This window comes from Astatotilapia calliptera, chromosome 23 (genome assembly GCF_900246225.1).
Source record: "Astatotilapia calliptera chromosome 23, fAstCal1.2, whole genome shotgun sequence".
NCBI lineage: Eukaryota > Metazoa > Chordata > Actinopteri > Cichliformes > Cichlidae > Astatotilapia > Astatotilapia calliptera.
Window position 1 is genome coordinate 17,644,027 of NC_039323.1, and position 15,255 is coordinate 17,659,281.

The 15,255-nt window shown below is 39.8% G+C and overlaps 1 protein-coding gene across 2 annotated transcripts in view; it reads right to left on the reverse strand.

Annotated features, from left to right (window-relative positions):
* Positions 1-15,255, reverse strand: part of LOC113016295 (uncharacterized) — a 33,285-nt gene that overhangs the window by 17,236 nt on the left and 794 nt on the right. The window contains exons 2-8 of one of the 2 annotated variants that reach the window (XM_026159029.1): positions 14,535-14,744; positions 11,946-12,112; positions 11,622-11,650; positions 10,682-10,708; positions 9,326-9,378; positions 4,623-7,561; positions 4,367-4,525 (exon numbers count right to left, since the gene is read on the reverse strand). In XM_026159029.1, coding sequence (XP_026014814.1) covers positions 4,367-4,525; positions 4,623-7,561; positions 9,326-9,378; positions 10,682-10,708; positions 11,622-11,650; positions 11,946-12,112; positions 14,535-14,744 — 3,584 coding nt within the window. The remainder of the gene's footprint in view (positions 1-4,366; positions 4,526-4,622; positions 7,562-9,325; positions 9,379-10,681; positions 10,709-11,621; positions 11,651-11,945; positions 12,113-14,534; positions 14,745-15,255) is intronic. The other variant, XM_026159030.1, reaches the window with a different exon arrangement.

Here is a 15,255-nt window from a genome sequence, read left to right on the forward strand (position 1 = left end):
GATCACAGCTTTTTCTATTGGTTGAACAACAAGTGGGTGAGGCTTCTGTTTCTCAAATGACTATATTAGGGGATATCCATTTTTAGGATGTCGTGCAAAACCAAGGGTAGAAAAACATTGTGTGGAACTGAGCATTTAGAAAAGTCTGAAACTCACAGAGATTTCTTATATGTACACTGACCTCAGTGCACTCTAGGTCTAATCCAGGTTCTGTTTCTAGTAGAATAGGCCTGAAACACCTTATCCAGGAAGTGTTCAGCACCAAATCAGCACCACTACAGTGGTGGGTCTTATCACCAACAGTGATGAGACAGCTTACAGGGAGGAGGTCAGCGCCCTGACCCACTGGTGTCAAGACAACCATCTCACCCTCAACGTCGCAAAGACAAAGGAGTTGATAGTGGACTTCCGGAGGTGCAGAGAAGTACACACCCCCATCACCATCAACGGCGCTGCTGTGGAGAGAGTGAGCAGCTTCCGGTTCCTTGGAGTACATCTGGCTGAAGATCTTACGTGGTCAGTACACACAAACAAAACAGTGAAGAAGGCGCAGCAGCGCCTCTTCTTTCTCAGGAGACTGAAAAGATTCGGCATGAGCCCCCGCATCCTCAGGACCTTCTATCACTGTGCCATTGAGAGCATCCTCACTGGATGCATCACCACCTGGTATGGCAACAGCACCGCCTACAACTGCAAAGCTCTCCAGCGAGTAGTGCGGTGCTCTGAACGGATAATTGGAGGTGAGCTTCCCTCCCTCCAAGACATCTACAGGAAGCGGTGCCTGAGGAAAGCGGGGAGGATCATCAAGGACTCCAGTCACCCCAGCCATAAACTGTTCAGACTACTTCCATCAGGAAGGAGGTTCTGCAGCATCCGGTCCCGTACCAGCAGACTGAGAGACAGCTTCTTCCATCAGGCCATCAGACTGCTGAACACGTCATAGACACCTCAGCTTCACTACTGGAACTTTAACATTATGCACTCCATACTGTACAGTAATGCCACTGTTTTGCACATGTCTCAACTCTGTATATTTTATTTTATATATTTTATTTATTGTTTACTCTATTTAATTTGTAAAATATGTGTACACACACACACACACACACGTAGAAAAATATTTAGTATACACATCCAGAAATGCATATACTATTATATATTGTACATATATTTATTAGTTTCAGATGTAGCCATTCTTGTATTTTGCTTGTTTACATTATTGTATTTTGCACAACCCTGTTGCTTGTGAAGCTCGCACACAAGAATTTCACTCACATGTGCTGTACCAATGTACCTGCACATGTGATGTGACAATAAAAGTGATTTGATTTGATTTGATTTAAATCATCCGAGTGGTCACAAAAGCCAAGTTTATAGTTTCACAAGGCAGACTGGTCCTAGGTGTGAGGCTAGACTAAGAGTGATTATGAATATCACTATGATAAACTACAACAGCAAAAACCAAGTTATTCTGCCTAGAACAAAGTTACCAAGCACCTTACTCTAGTCCCGGGCCAGGGTTAGTAGCTTAGGATTGACTGCCTGGTTGAACGAGCCTTAACCCATGGGCTTCAGTGTATTATGGACTGAGCAGTCAGGGCATGATATTAGAGGCAGAGCTGATGTTGTTTTGCTCGGAACTGCTAAAGAACTGATGAATATTTCTGGAGAGAAGGTGGACTTCTCATTTGTCAGACAGTCTCATAGTTGAGATGAAAATAATCTCTTTAAATTACTTTTGGCTGTGAAATGTGTGCAGCTAAAAGCTGCAACGAAGGATGAGTGGACTCAAACTGTCAGAGAAAGAAACATTGACCTTTACTTAAGACTGCAATCTGTAAAGATTTAATACACTGTGAATAATTAACTATATAAATATATGGCTTTAAGTTGTAACAGTGGAAGTAAGTCTTTTTCCATATAAGTATTGTTCATGTCAGCCCTTTTTCTGCTTTAAATTATCAAGAAAAATGATCTGCTGATGGTGAGACGTACTCGGAAGACCTGCTAATGTTCATAAAGCTGGAGGTTTATACAGTCTTCTCAGAGAGTGACCACTGTGTGCATTTTTAAACACGTATTAGCTCTTCAAGTTGGAAGTCTTCCCACTTTGTAAAACCATCATGGAAAGACATAAACTGATAAATGGTTGGCCATTGGGTTTCTTGATGCCCAGTTAAAGTCATGCTTATCTGGATAAAAAACAGCATTTTGCATTTGCACTGTGCTTCTTCTTCTTCATGTGTGTTTCTGTGCTGCAGCAGAGCTCCTGCTGTTTCTATTATCCATTTCATACTCCCTCATTAACAAGCCTGACCCCGATACTTAAACCATAAACTGCCTTCCCGCGTCACTAACGTGGAGTGGAGCCTGAAAGCCTCCCGGCAGTTCGGGAACTCACCAGCGCTCTGCTTTCCTGGCAAAGCAGCTTTTTTTCCAGCAGCTCGTGGTGACTCACTGCTCATATACTGTACTGTGTGTCCTCTGCAGTTTTCCAGCTCTGTTTCTGCCTCATCGGCTCGTATAGCCGATTGCTGGCAGGGGGGAGGAAACTGAGCTCAAAAGCGTGAAGAATCCGAATGCGTGAAAAACAGGCAAAAGCCTTTAAAGACACAGCCAAACTCCTGAGTCTGCAGTTTGTGGGAAACCACAAGCAAGTCAGTTTGGTGATGAGTAAGTATGGTGGACGTCAGAGAAAGTAGTTAAAGAGAAGGAAGGAGTGAAGAAGAGGTGTCAGCAGGAAGCACAGAACCAAAACAAGGAGGAACAAAGTTAAAAACATTCTGAGATAAAAATCATTTCCAGAAAATCCCTGCTGTTTCCAACATAAAATAGCTCACAGAGTACAAACAACAATCATTGAGAAGGAGATGCTCCTCTTTTTAGGCCCCTAGACTCTAAACTGCTACTTTCATATGTTTGCATTTGCTTTGAACAACTTTGTGTTCAACAGACAAAAACTACAGTTACATTAAACAGGTCTCCTGGCACCTATAGCCCCAGGTACAGTGACTTGACCCATGTGTAAAGGGTTAGATAAACCGACACCAAGTAAGTAACAAAGATTGAAGTTCCTCTAATGCAAGGCTGGGGAACTCCAGGCCTCAAGGAACAGTGTCCTGCAGATTTAAGATATTACCCTGGGTCAACACACCTAAATCAAATGATTAGTTTATTACCAGGCCTCTGGAGAACTTAAAGACATGTTGGGGAGGTAATTTAGCCATTTAAATCAGGTGTTTTGGATCAAGGACCCATCTAAAACCTGCAGGACACCGGTCCTTGAGGCCTGGTGTTCCCCCACCCCCCTGTTCTAATGTCTACTTGAGGCTGGCTCCAGCAGTGATTCAGTGTTAGAATATCCACCTTTACAGCAGAAATACACATGTTTACCTGATACAAAAGCCTGTTACAAAAAAAACCCTAATTTCCCCCTTCATAACAACTATACAGGGGATAATTTTTATAACTCATCTGTTTAAATTGTATTAAGACTCAAGGTTTGTATTATTAGAGGCATGACCTCGTAGACTGGCAGACAGATGATGACATATGGAGCTGTAGCTGCTAGCTGTCTTCCAGGCTTCGTGTCAGCAAATCGATTCCCTAGGATAGACTGTGTTTGTGCTGTTGAGCTTTTTGGAGCATTTTAAATGTAATTGTGTGAGTACTAGTATGGCTGTTCTATGCTTAATTGTACTAATAGGCCATTCAAGAAGTCTCTTTTGGTGAGCGAAATTTTGGGATTTTATTTATATGTTAATTAGCACAAATGTACAAGTATTTGTGTCAGCTTGCTGAGAAAACTAGCTAGCATTTGCCAATAATTTGGGACTCCACTCTGACTTTGACATTTTCACTTCCTACTCCAAAAAAACACCGCACCACCAGACCTAATATTAAGCCTTAAAAAGAGTTTTCAAATCCATTTCACTCACTGAAATAAACTCAATTAAATAGCTGCACTGATTTCATGAAAGATTGACCACAGATTCTAAGGTTCTTCTTCAGATTTGTTGAGTCATTAATATTTGCATTAATATTCTTGGTTTATATGAATGAAAAAAGAATCACACTCCTTCTCCTACTCTTTTTCATTTGACATTTTTGGCTGTTATCTAATGCAAAGAATTTGCAGTCAAGCATATAAAATTCTTTAGAAAAATACCCGTGAGTATACTCTTAATGCTGTATACAAGTCACTGTTCAGGTAATGACTACAGCAGGTATGTTGATATCTCAGAAAGTCATGTATATCCAACCCAACATTTCATAGTGGTAAAGCATCTTAAAAAGTGCACATTACATGGCATGTCTGCACAGACCCCTTCATATATAGAGCAGATTGAAAATATAGTTGACTCACCCTGCGTTTGAAGTGTCTGGCCAGCTGCTGATACTCAAAGCTGCTTGGGTCTCTCAGCGCATCGTTGTAGGTTTCCTCTTTCAGTTTCATGCTCAACTCTACCACCTCATCCTTCAGGGGCCTCGGGGGCAGAAGTAACGTGTCTATCTCATTGCCAATCTAAATTTGAAGGTAGGCATACGGATATGGGGTTGGTACTGGAATGTCATGTATGAAGGGATTACCTCAAGTCATCTGATTAAACATATCTTCTTACCAAGTTCTCCTCCTCATCCTCCAACTTGAAGCCATTGTTTCCAAAAAAGTTGCCATTTACGTCATAAACCCTCTCTGTAAGATCGGGAAAGTTACCATTATTGTATTCGACCACATACTTGGTCGTAACCTCCAAATAGGAAGTAGGGGTAGACTCCTCAGTGGCACCCAGTGTAGTACTTTGTGTTCTCTCTTCAGTGAAATCCACAACTGTTTCTAGGGTGATGGAATCAACTGACTCAGGTGCCACTTCTAGTGGAGTCTCTGTTAAGATTTCATCCACTTCTTCAGTTGGGGAGTCACCCTCAGCTGATTCTTGATCAGGGTCTTCTAAAGCTACCGGGATACTGCCCTCATCTGAGGCACCATCTTCCTTACTGGGAAGCTCTTTAGGAGACTCTGGGGTGACCCCCTTAGGGGTTTCTACCTCTGAAATTGTGTCTGGTTGGGCATCAGTGACAGCTTTTGGAGATTTTTCAAGTGGAGCCTTTGAGATTTCTTCCTCACTTCCCACTTCAGATCCACCTGGAGGTTCCACTGTTATCTCAGGTGCAGATGTCTCTGTGTCTTCTGGAACAACAACAAGCACAGGAGTGATTTCTTCATCAGATTCTGAAGGGGTCTCTGTAACTTCTGGTGAAGTTTCATCTGTTTCTGGATCTTCAAATCCAGCTTCTTTCTCCGTTACCTCATCTAAGCTCTCAAAGGCAGCTTCTTCTCTGTCCTCAAATGTTTCCCCTTCAGCTGCTTCTTGAGTTTTATTGACAGATGTTAAAACAAAATCAGATTTATCATCCTCCGTTATTGTTTTGGGTTTTGATTGTTCTATAGATTGTCTTGTTGGTTCATTTTTTTCACCAGTTTCTTTTATAGATTCAATTTGGGCTGGTTCTGTTGTGGGTTGTGTTTTTTCTGTAGTATCTTTGATGAGTTCGCCTTCTCTTGGTTCTTCTGTGGGTACTGCTTTGAGTTCTGGTCCTTCTGCTTCTTGAACTAGGTCATTTTTGAGTTCAGGTTTCACTGTCATTTCTTCACTTAGTTCTGTTTTTCTTGTCGGTTCTCTCTTGGGTTGTGGTGACTTCTCATGAATCTCTTCTACGGATTTGGCCTCTGTCACTGGTTTTTCTATTAGTTCTGTCTTTTCTGTGGTTTCTTTAACAGGTTCCAGTTCTTGTGCCAATTCTTCCAGAGGTTTAGTCTCTTCTCTGATGACTTCTACAAGTTCTACTTCTTCTGCTGGTTCTATTGTGGGCTCAGTCTCCTTTGTTGTTTCTTCTATGGGTTTGACATCCTTTGTAGTCATTTCTGAAGGTTCTACTATATCTACAATTTCTTCCACAGGTTTGAGAGGTTCAGGTTCATGTAAAGTTTCCACTAAAAGTTTTGGTTGTTCTGTAGTTTCTTCCTTTCTTCCTTCCTCCTGTACAGTTTCTCTAAAGTCATCACTTGTATCATCTTCATCTTTAACTGGTTCTCCTGTAGCTTCCGATATTTTCCCTTCTATCTGTGTTACATGTTTTTCCTCTTCAAAAGGTATTTCTACAACTACCTCAGCTCTTTCTTCTTCTGTTGTGTCTGTTGCGACATCGTCTGAGGTTATTAATGTAGTCTCCATTATAACTGTCGCCTCTTCAGCTTTTTTGTGTAGTTCTTTTGCTGCTGCTTCTGGTGCTGTTACTGTTTGAACTGCAACTTCTTCAGCAACTGTATCTTTTGGCCCTTCTACACCAGTCTGTGTTATTTGTTTAGTCCTATCTACCAGAACAACCTCTTCTTGTTTGACTTCTGCTTTTACCTCCTCTTTTGACACCACTGGTATTTCTTCTTTGCTGTGTTCCTTGGATGTAGTTATCTGTATTGTTGGCGGTTCCTCTGTGACACTATATTTTTCACCTTTGTTATGTTCTAATATTAGAACAGGCTTAGAAGTAACCTCAGCCATTAGTGTTGGTTTGTCCTTTGGAGTGTATTCAACAACTGTTACTTCCATCTTATGTGTTGTCGTCAGAATTGAGGCCTGGGAGGGGACTTCTGTTTCTACATTTGAGGCAGATCCTTGTTTTGGAGTCACATTATTGAATATTTCAGCTTCTTCTTCTGCATCTGTTATCAGTAATACAGTTTCTGTTGCTTCTGTGATGACTTTGGTTACTTCTTGGCTCACCTCTACAACTGCCTTTGAAGGATGTTCTACTGGAGGTGCATGTATTTTGCCTTCAGCTTCTTCAGGAATTGGAAGTGGTATTGCTTCATCAATTGGCTCTTGTAAATCCTCTGAGGGTTTCTCTACAAAATCCTCAGTGAACGTTTTGTCATGGATATCCAGAGATTTTTCTGGAATTCGTTTAATTTCTGTCTCAACAGCATCTTCCGTGGTTGCCTTAGGGATGTGCTGTATCATGACTTCTGAAGGAGCCTCAGAGGTCACCTTCGGATGTACCTTCTGCCCTAATTCCTCCAATGTGATAGTTTCTGATGCTGTGGTGGGCTTCTGAAGAACCACAACAGTTTCTTCTGTGGGTGCTTCATGGGCCACAACCTCTAATGGAGGTTTCTCACCTTTTGGGGTAACTTCCTGAATGACCTCAGAGTCAACTATGATCACATTTTCAGGGATGATCCCAATGATCTTGTCATCTTCAACTACAGCCTCCTCCTTATCTGATATTTCAGGGATAGTTTTGTCTTCCCCAATTTCCTGATCGATCCAATTTAAAGGCTTATGTGTAACAGCGTAATCAGCCTCTGTTGCCACCTCCACAGAATCCTCAAGCAGGCCCCCAACACTTAAAACCTCAGTGTTAATGTGTGCCGTAGACTCTTGATGTGGACCTTTAGTCACAGAGACCAGAGGAACCCAAGAAGTGACCTCAAGATCTACAGTAAGATCGTCTTGCTTGATTGTGATTGTCTCTGATCCAATGATGATGTCACTCTGTCCTATAGTTGCAAAAAAGAAGAGAAAACTTAAAGGAGGAGGACAAAGAAAAGGTAGCATTTTAAGCATTACAACCAAATTCTACTGCAGAATTTTTAAATTTTGCTCACCTTATTGTTGATACACTAATCTCGAATACAACAAATAACAACACCAAAACATTTCTGTATATATATTTAACTTATCAGATATCCTAAATGGGTTCTTTGTAACAATGAGGGTAAGTATAAAATGTTTAAAAGAACTGAAGAGAAGAGCACCAGTTTTTAAGAAATACTCAGTTTATCCTCGCTATTGCAGTTTTCAGCTTCATAATACAAGGTGTGTCCTTTGCCTCCTTGTTCCTGCTTGTAATTGACATTGACTGCAGAGCTGAAGAATGTTACTTAACAATGCTAACCTGTGACCTAAAGTTCCACTGGAAGTCTGCCATGTTTTCCCTCTGGATAAAATAACTTCCAGGTCTGCCAACAAGTAACTAATCCTTAAAATGATCTGCTAAAAAAAAGGCTGCAATTCATGACTTCTGACAGCAGGGGTTCTGTTGAGAATCTCATTGAGATCTGGGGACTATCATGAACGTCACCGACTTCATGAACCAAGAGTGTCATGAAAACATTCTGCAGTTTTCTTTCTATTGGATGTCAATGTGAAGACCTCATAGCCGATGCACTTTGACAGAAATCATACTGATGATGACATGAAACAAAAACAAGGTCAAAATGAACCATCTGTAGCTGTGATTTCACTAACCCTGATAGTTGTCCTGCAGTAACTCTGTCATGTCCACATTTCTGCTCCCAGTCCTCTACTCAGTCTCCATCCATTGACCAGACAGTTGCCCGTAAATAGGCTTACAGATCTATTCTGAGAGTGGAGCGTGTCACGGGAATCAGCCTCCTGCACCCACTCCTACTTCACATAAGTCAGATTTGGTTGTAAGGTGAGTGACTGCGGCTGCTGACACTTTGTGCCACCAATTGGGGTTTCAACAAAGACTTTCAGTGGCTCGTAAAAGAGTCACCAGTAAGGCACTAATCTGTATGCACATCCAGTCCATAGATTCCTTCAGCTAGTTGTAAAGCCCATTCATGAATATTTGTTAGGGCTATGCCAAAGATGGCAAAACATCCCTAAATTAGAAGTTTTTGGCATGCACAGGGGCTTCTCAAATCAGTATTTTTTTTTTTCAATTTATCAGTTTTAAACCAAAGTCCTGGTGTCCTGGTGGGTTTATCAACTTCCTTGACCCACAATTTATTAGGGTACAATAGATAATGATAACACCCTTCTCTGTACAAGTTGGCTGAGATATATCTTTGGAGATGCATAAATCAAGTAATCAGCAATGGTCCACCTTGTGTACACGTGTAGCCACATGTTGAGGCTACAGTGAGCCGTGATTGGCTTTTGTCCAAAACGTGTTTCTGGACAAAGCTGAGCTTTCTGACCAAACAGAGTAAAAGGCTCTGTCTGCTAAGTTACTAAGTTACTACCAAAAATATCTTCATGTACTTTGTGTTCTTAAAAAAAAAATTGGTCAAAGTTAAGGACGTTTTGAATAACTGGCTTATACTGACCAGAGCACAGAGCTCAAAAGACAAATATTGCCAGATGAACTGATTACCATGATGGGAATTATTTCTGATACACTGGAAAATAACTAAAGCATCTAGTAGTATCTTAAGAATAACTGCTTATTGTATTAAAAGCTCATTAGAACATTGAAAGGGTAATGGAGACTCCCTGATATCAAAAATATTTACCTGGTGAGATCTCGGTCACTGCATCTCCAGTCTGAGTGGTCGGTGTCTCCAAGCTACAAGACAAACAGAGACAAAAAGCAAAGCATTTAGCAAAAACGTGATTTATCTCCTCTAGCACTCAGCTGAGAGAAACATCATTTAACCAGTAGGACAGTGCCAGCTTCTTTAATACTAATGCTTTAATACTTCTGTTTTTGTCCTCTTCTGTGATGGTGTGCTGTGAAGTCTAACTTTGTCTAGTAAACAAAGATTTGATGTGCTACAAAAGACATATAAAGCATGATAATGTGACTTCTAAAGGGGAACATCATCTGTTTTAAGGTTTCTATGTCCTTCTTGTTTCCCAGTTTAGTGAGAAGAACAATTTTAAAGTCTCGTATTTATGTCCAACATTTACCAAACCCTACAGGTCCACAAACCCTGGAGCCTCATTCATTGTCAATGTACACAAAACATCTGTGAATCCTTAAAATAGTTGGCATTCCCCTTTAAATTTATTAAACTGCAACAATTCCCATGCAGCTGGACTGAGGAATTTTTATTAACAAAAACCACACAACTGTAAAATAAATAAATAAACATGCAGCAAGCCAAAGAAAGCAGAGATGATAAACAAGCCACGCACGCGAGCACTTCCCTTTCTCTTCTCCAACCTCTAAAACTGGCCAGCGTCCTGCCAGAGTAGAAAGCAACAAAGCTCAGTTTTCTGTCTCTGGGATGGAGTCATTAAAGCTCTTCAAAATCTCTAGATTAGACTAAAGTTGACATTTTTTTTTATTTATTTTCTACTCTGATACATTTTGATCTTAGTGCTAATGCCAACGAACACTGTCAGATATATGCTGTAAACATAGACATAGTGTTAAATAATGAGTTAACCACTGTTCTTTCAACTGTCTGAACTATGTCATGCATTTATTTACCACACACAGCTCAGAAAGTCTGATGTTTGCCCCTCAGCTGGCTTCCAGAAAAGGGGGTAGGGTGGGATGGGGGTGTTAAAGAAACAGTTTAGAGTACAATGTCAGTCACATGTGTTTAATCTCTGTAATATTCTCGATATTTATATTTGTATATATATATTAGGACCTGATTTCACTTTGTAATATATACATTATTTAATTTAGTTCAGTCATTTACCCTCCTTATTGATTTGGAGCAATTTCCTTAGAAATTTATAGAGTATTCTGATTCTGAAGGGCTGCATAGAGATTCAGCAATTATAAATAATAAGTAATAAGTTCTGAAATCCCAGAGTCAGAATATAGAGCACTAAATTAGCAAAATAGGTCTCCTAATTCCACTGTCTGACTCCAGCCCAGCTCTGTGGTTGGTGTTCAGTGTCTGCAGGCCTACCTGCATGGAGTAGGGCTGATGGGCACACTGCAGCAGGTGATCAAACACAACATAGATGTAAATACACAACCACCACTTTTAGTTTTTGAACTAATCACTGCTGGTACAAAAAGTCTAACAAACCATTTACCTCAGTGTCAAGTCCTCAGAAATCTTATTGATTTAATACTGATTAAACTTAATTTAATACTGTTAGGCTATACATAGTGCATAAACTCATAATTTGCTTTGAACTAGCGTTGTACAATGTGTTGTATTGAAGTGAGATATTTTATTTTAAAGACCACAGACTTATTAAGTTAAAAATAATGTTCTAGGAAAGCAATAAACTAAGAATTACATGTATCCATCCATTCTCTTCCACTTATCCAATTCAGGGTGGCGCGGAGCTATCCCAGCTACCATAGGGTGAGGGGCAGGGTACACCCTGGACAGGTCACCAGTCTGTCACTGGGCCAACACATAGAGACAGACAACCATTCTCACTCACATTCACACCTATGGGTAATTTAGATTCAACAATTAACCTAACCCCACTAACTGCATGTCTTTGGGCTGTGGGAGGAAGCCGGACTAATATGGACGCAAATATGGGGAGAACATGCAAAGTCCACACAGAAAGACCCTAATGGTTGAATTATACTTAGGACTTTTTTGCTGTGAGGCAACCGTGCTAACCACTGTGTGACTGTGCTGCTGAATTACATGTAGACTGTTTATAATTAGCAGTATTATCAAAGTTGTTGATTAAGATTTTGTTGCTTGAAAGCTTTCAAAGTTCAAATCGTTAAATAGTCCTGTCTGACCTGACAACATTATTTACTGTTTTTTACTTTTCAAGATATCCATGGACATGACACGTCACTTAGTGATTTGTTAAATTTATATTTGTACAGTTTACACAATAACACATTTGACTGTCTAATTGCTGGTAACTTACATGTTCATTGCAGCAACCAGAGCAACTCTCTGAAATACAGAAAAACACATAATCAGCAAAGAATATCACCAAAATTTACAACTTCCCAAAGAAGCACGAATATGGTTTGCTTTAGCCTGTTAATTTTAATTTAACGTGGATGGGGAAGAATGGAAAACCACAGCAATCTTCTTTTTGTAAATGTATAATGATGAGAACAGTGGAGAATAAAACGTTTTGCACCAATACCACTATCTGAAAGCAGGGCTGCAACTTATAAATATTTTTATTATTGTTTAAGATATCAATTAATGGATCAATTATTAGCTTTAGTGGTGTTCTTACACTCCTGATGAGACTCCGATGCTCCTCTGATTGGCTGAAGAATCTGCCTATGTCCATGACACTGATGGAGCCATCCATGCAGCGGCTCACCCAGCCCTGGTACTCATCCCGCTCGGGCAGCCGATCCCAGAAGATCTTAAAGGCCTCCCAAACTGTCTCCTGACACACTAAAACACACAGAGACACCAATTACTGAAGATAATAAGATCCTGAAAGGTAAAATTTACTGTTGGGTCCACATTAAAAAACAAAAGTTGTCTGTAAGGCTGTCACTTGTCAGGTTTGTGGTCCTCACAAAGCTACATGACTATTTTAGACATAATCTTGCCCAAACAAGCAGCTTTTTGTCTGCCTCCATTTTTTTACTTCAACAACTAATAGCACCCCTGCAAGCTCTGACTGATAGGACTTTTAACCTATATCTGACGTAATGTAAATGTGAAAACTCAACAGGTAAATCATATCAACCCTCAAGTCTGAAGAGAAGAGGAATTATTATGTATTTACTGTGTTGATACTTGCAGAAGGGCTAGCTGCCTTTTATTTTTACTTATATGGACAGTGGATACATCTTTTCTTGAGTGAGTTAAAAATCCCTTTATAATAAGAATAAGTGAATGTTTTCCATAAGCTGCTGTGATATTTTCCCAGATTTCTTTACTTTTTTGGGGGATGAAAGGGAAATTATCACAGAGGAATCTGCAAAAAGACCCAAGGTGGTCAAAAACAATGGAAATCAAAAAAGAGACTAAAATTAGACTATAAATGTATATAAATATCTGTAATTCCATATGATTAGAGGCTTCTTTAGATAGTGCTCTGTTATTCAACCAAGTGGTGCTCCACTCAAGTGTTTTTGAGAGGGTACAACATTTCCATATTATAAATCCGGTCCACATCTAAAGCAAGTACATTTTAAAAACACCTTTGTCTTCAGGCCAAGATCCATCCACCAACAAAAAAGCCACGGTGCTGCTTCTATTTGTTGCTTTTTGTCACTTTGAACACATTTCTTAATGCTAATCTCCTGGGGCTACAGTGGACATATAGTAGTTGTAGTAAGTTACATAGTAATGTGAATGTGCTCAAAGAAATCAATGAATCTGAAGAGAAAGTGCAATGGAAAAGAAACGAGGCCTAAAAAGAGCTGGAGGGAAAGAAACATGATGGATGGTTGATGAGATGTAATTTCAACCACATCTGCACTTTGAGGGAAAAAACATAATAATTCATCTGAGCAGAGCTGAGGTGATTGATGAAACCCTGTAATAACGTCTGTTTCTTCAGCAATATCACATTGCTGTTGCTTTATACAAAGTTTGAACCAAGAATACCCCCCCAAAGGAAAAAAAAACTGAATGTGTTTAAGGGGTTGTTAGTTATTGGTGTGGGATTAGTTTTTAGTTAGCATCATGCCAGCAGAAACCACGTCCAAGCATTGATGAAATCATAAGCATAACTAATTTTAATGTTATAATCATGCACATGACACAGGGACAGTATGTGATCAGAGAAATTTAAATCAAGGAACAAATTCCAGCAATGAAGGTCAGAAAATAGCATCAGTATAAACGAGGAAATACTTTTTTTTGTTTCTGGCATCAGAGAAAAGAAACACAGATGTTTCATTTGCTATTTAATTAAAAAGATTTTTTGTTCTGTACAAAATGTCATTTATGAGTCTGTTTACATGAATTCAATCAAATCAACAGTAAGATTATGAGGCATGTGAAAGAAATCCTTTCATGCCAAAAGCATTCAGTGCTTGTTTCTGAAACCTTCCCCGTTGTGTTTACTTTGGGCTTTTTTTCCCCCATTATTACTGATCATTGTATTATTTTAATATGTTCAGGTTATGAGACGGATGAATTACGAAGCTGTTGTATTTGTGGTTCTTTGTGTATTTGAGTGCATTGTGTTAAATCCTGTTGCATGACTCCTGCCAACATTTGCTGTAACAGCAATAAAGTTAATTTAGCTCATGTGTTGGTCCAGTTTGCTTTGGCTCATTTTGCTGCTATTTAAAAAAAAATCTGAACTTTTTAATGATTGTTCTGTTTCTTTTGACCCAAATAGAGACTGGGACACACAGAGACATGTTTTCACTGTAATAAAGGTTTGAAGCTGATTGTTCACCTTGGAACCATGTGAGCTTTACTCAGTGGTTTCTTTAAGTGCTTATGTCTGTGTTGTTGTGTTAAGGTGTAAGCCATAGCTAGACTTAAATACAGAGAGATGTTTTTTGATTGATATAGAGGGATAAACTTGATTAAAGTAGAGATTTGACTCATGCTTTAAATCTGCTCAAAATCCCAGCAACTCAACACAATTGACAGAACTGAAACCAAAAGGCTGAACGAGCTGATCGGCTTGTTAAGAAACAGTGCATCTGGCGTTGCATGACCTCTGACCTCTGCCACAGAGGTGACAGCAGACTTGCTGCTCAAGCTTATGCTTTGATCAGAGCCTAAGTGAAAACGCTCTAGCTTTGAAGAGAAGATGAAGGGGAAAACCTTGTCGCCTGCAGGCACAAATATCAAAATTAAGGCAGGTGAATCGAAAGAAGTGCAGATGGGCGGAGAGATGTACCTCTGAGATGGAAGTAGCTGAGGTGGTTCGCAATAGCTTGGTCGAACGTCTCCTGAGAGCAAAGCTTGACTCCGCTGGGAAACAAGACGTCCCTCTTCCTTCGAGATAGAGCGCCGTGTCGTCTGTATAACAACTCATCAGAGGCTGCCATTGGCTCTCCTGTAGATTCTCCACTCTCCTCCAAACCCACCTCCAGCTCAAAGGTGGCATCTGTGGTTTAAATTAATATTAGTGCTGCTTTATACTTAATATTAAGGACAGCTAAAGTACATGGTACTGCTTTACAGGTACCTGACTGTTACCTTAAAGTTACTTCATATTTAAAAACAAATTATAGGTTCTGTCTGTTTTTGTCAGGTTTTTTATTTTTATTTCTGTTAGGACCGGAACTAACAGTGCTTTAAATTATAATCACCTAATCAAAATATTTGCCAAATAGCCTTTGGTTGATTGACTAGTTGATAAATTAGTTGATTTTAAGGGAGCAGGTTTAAACTTTATTGAAGGTTATTGTTGCAGTTTGAGTTTGACCTCATTGTAACATAGTAAGTTACCACACTGAGTACCAGAGGTATAATTCTATTGTATATTCCTCCTTAAACTCTATCCCATCCTTCCCATTTTTAATGTGTCACTGGTCTTCCTTTGACGGCCCATTTGAGGGCCACACCTCCCCAGATTAGGAGCCGCTGATTAAAATGGCTCCAGCAGGAAAACACTA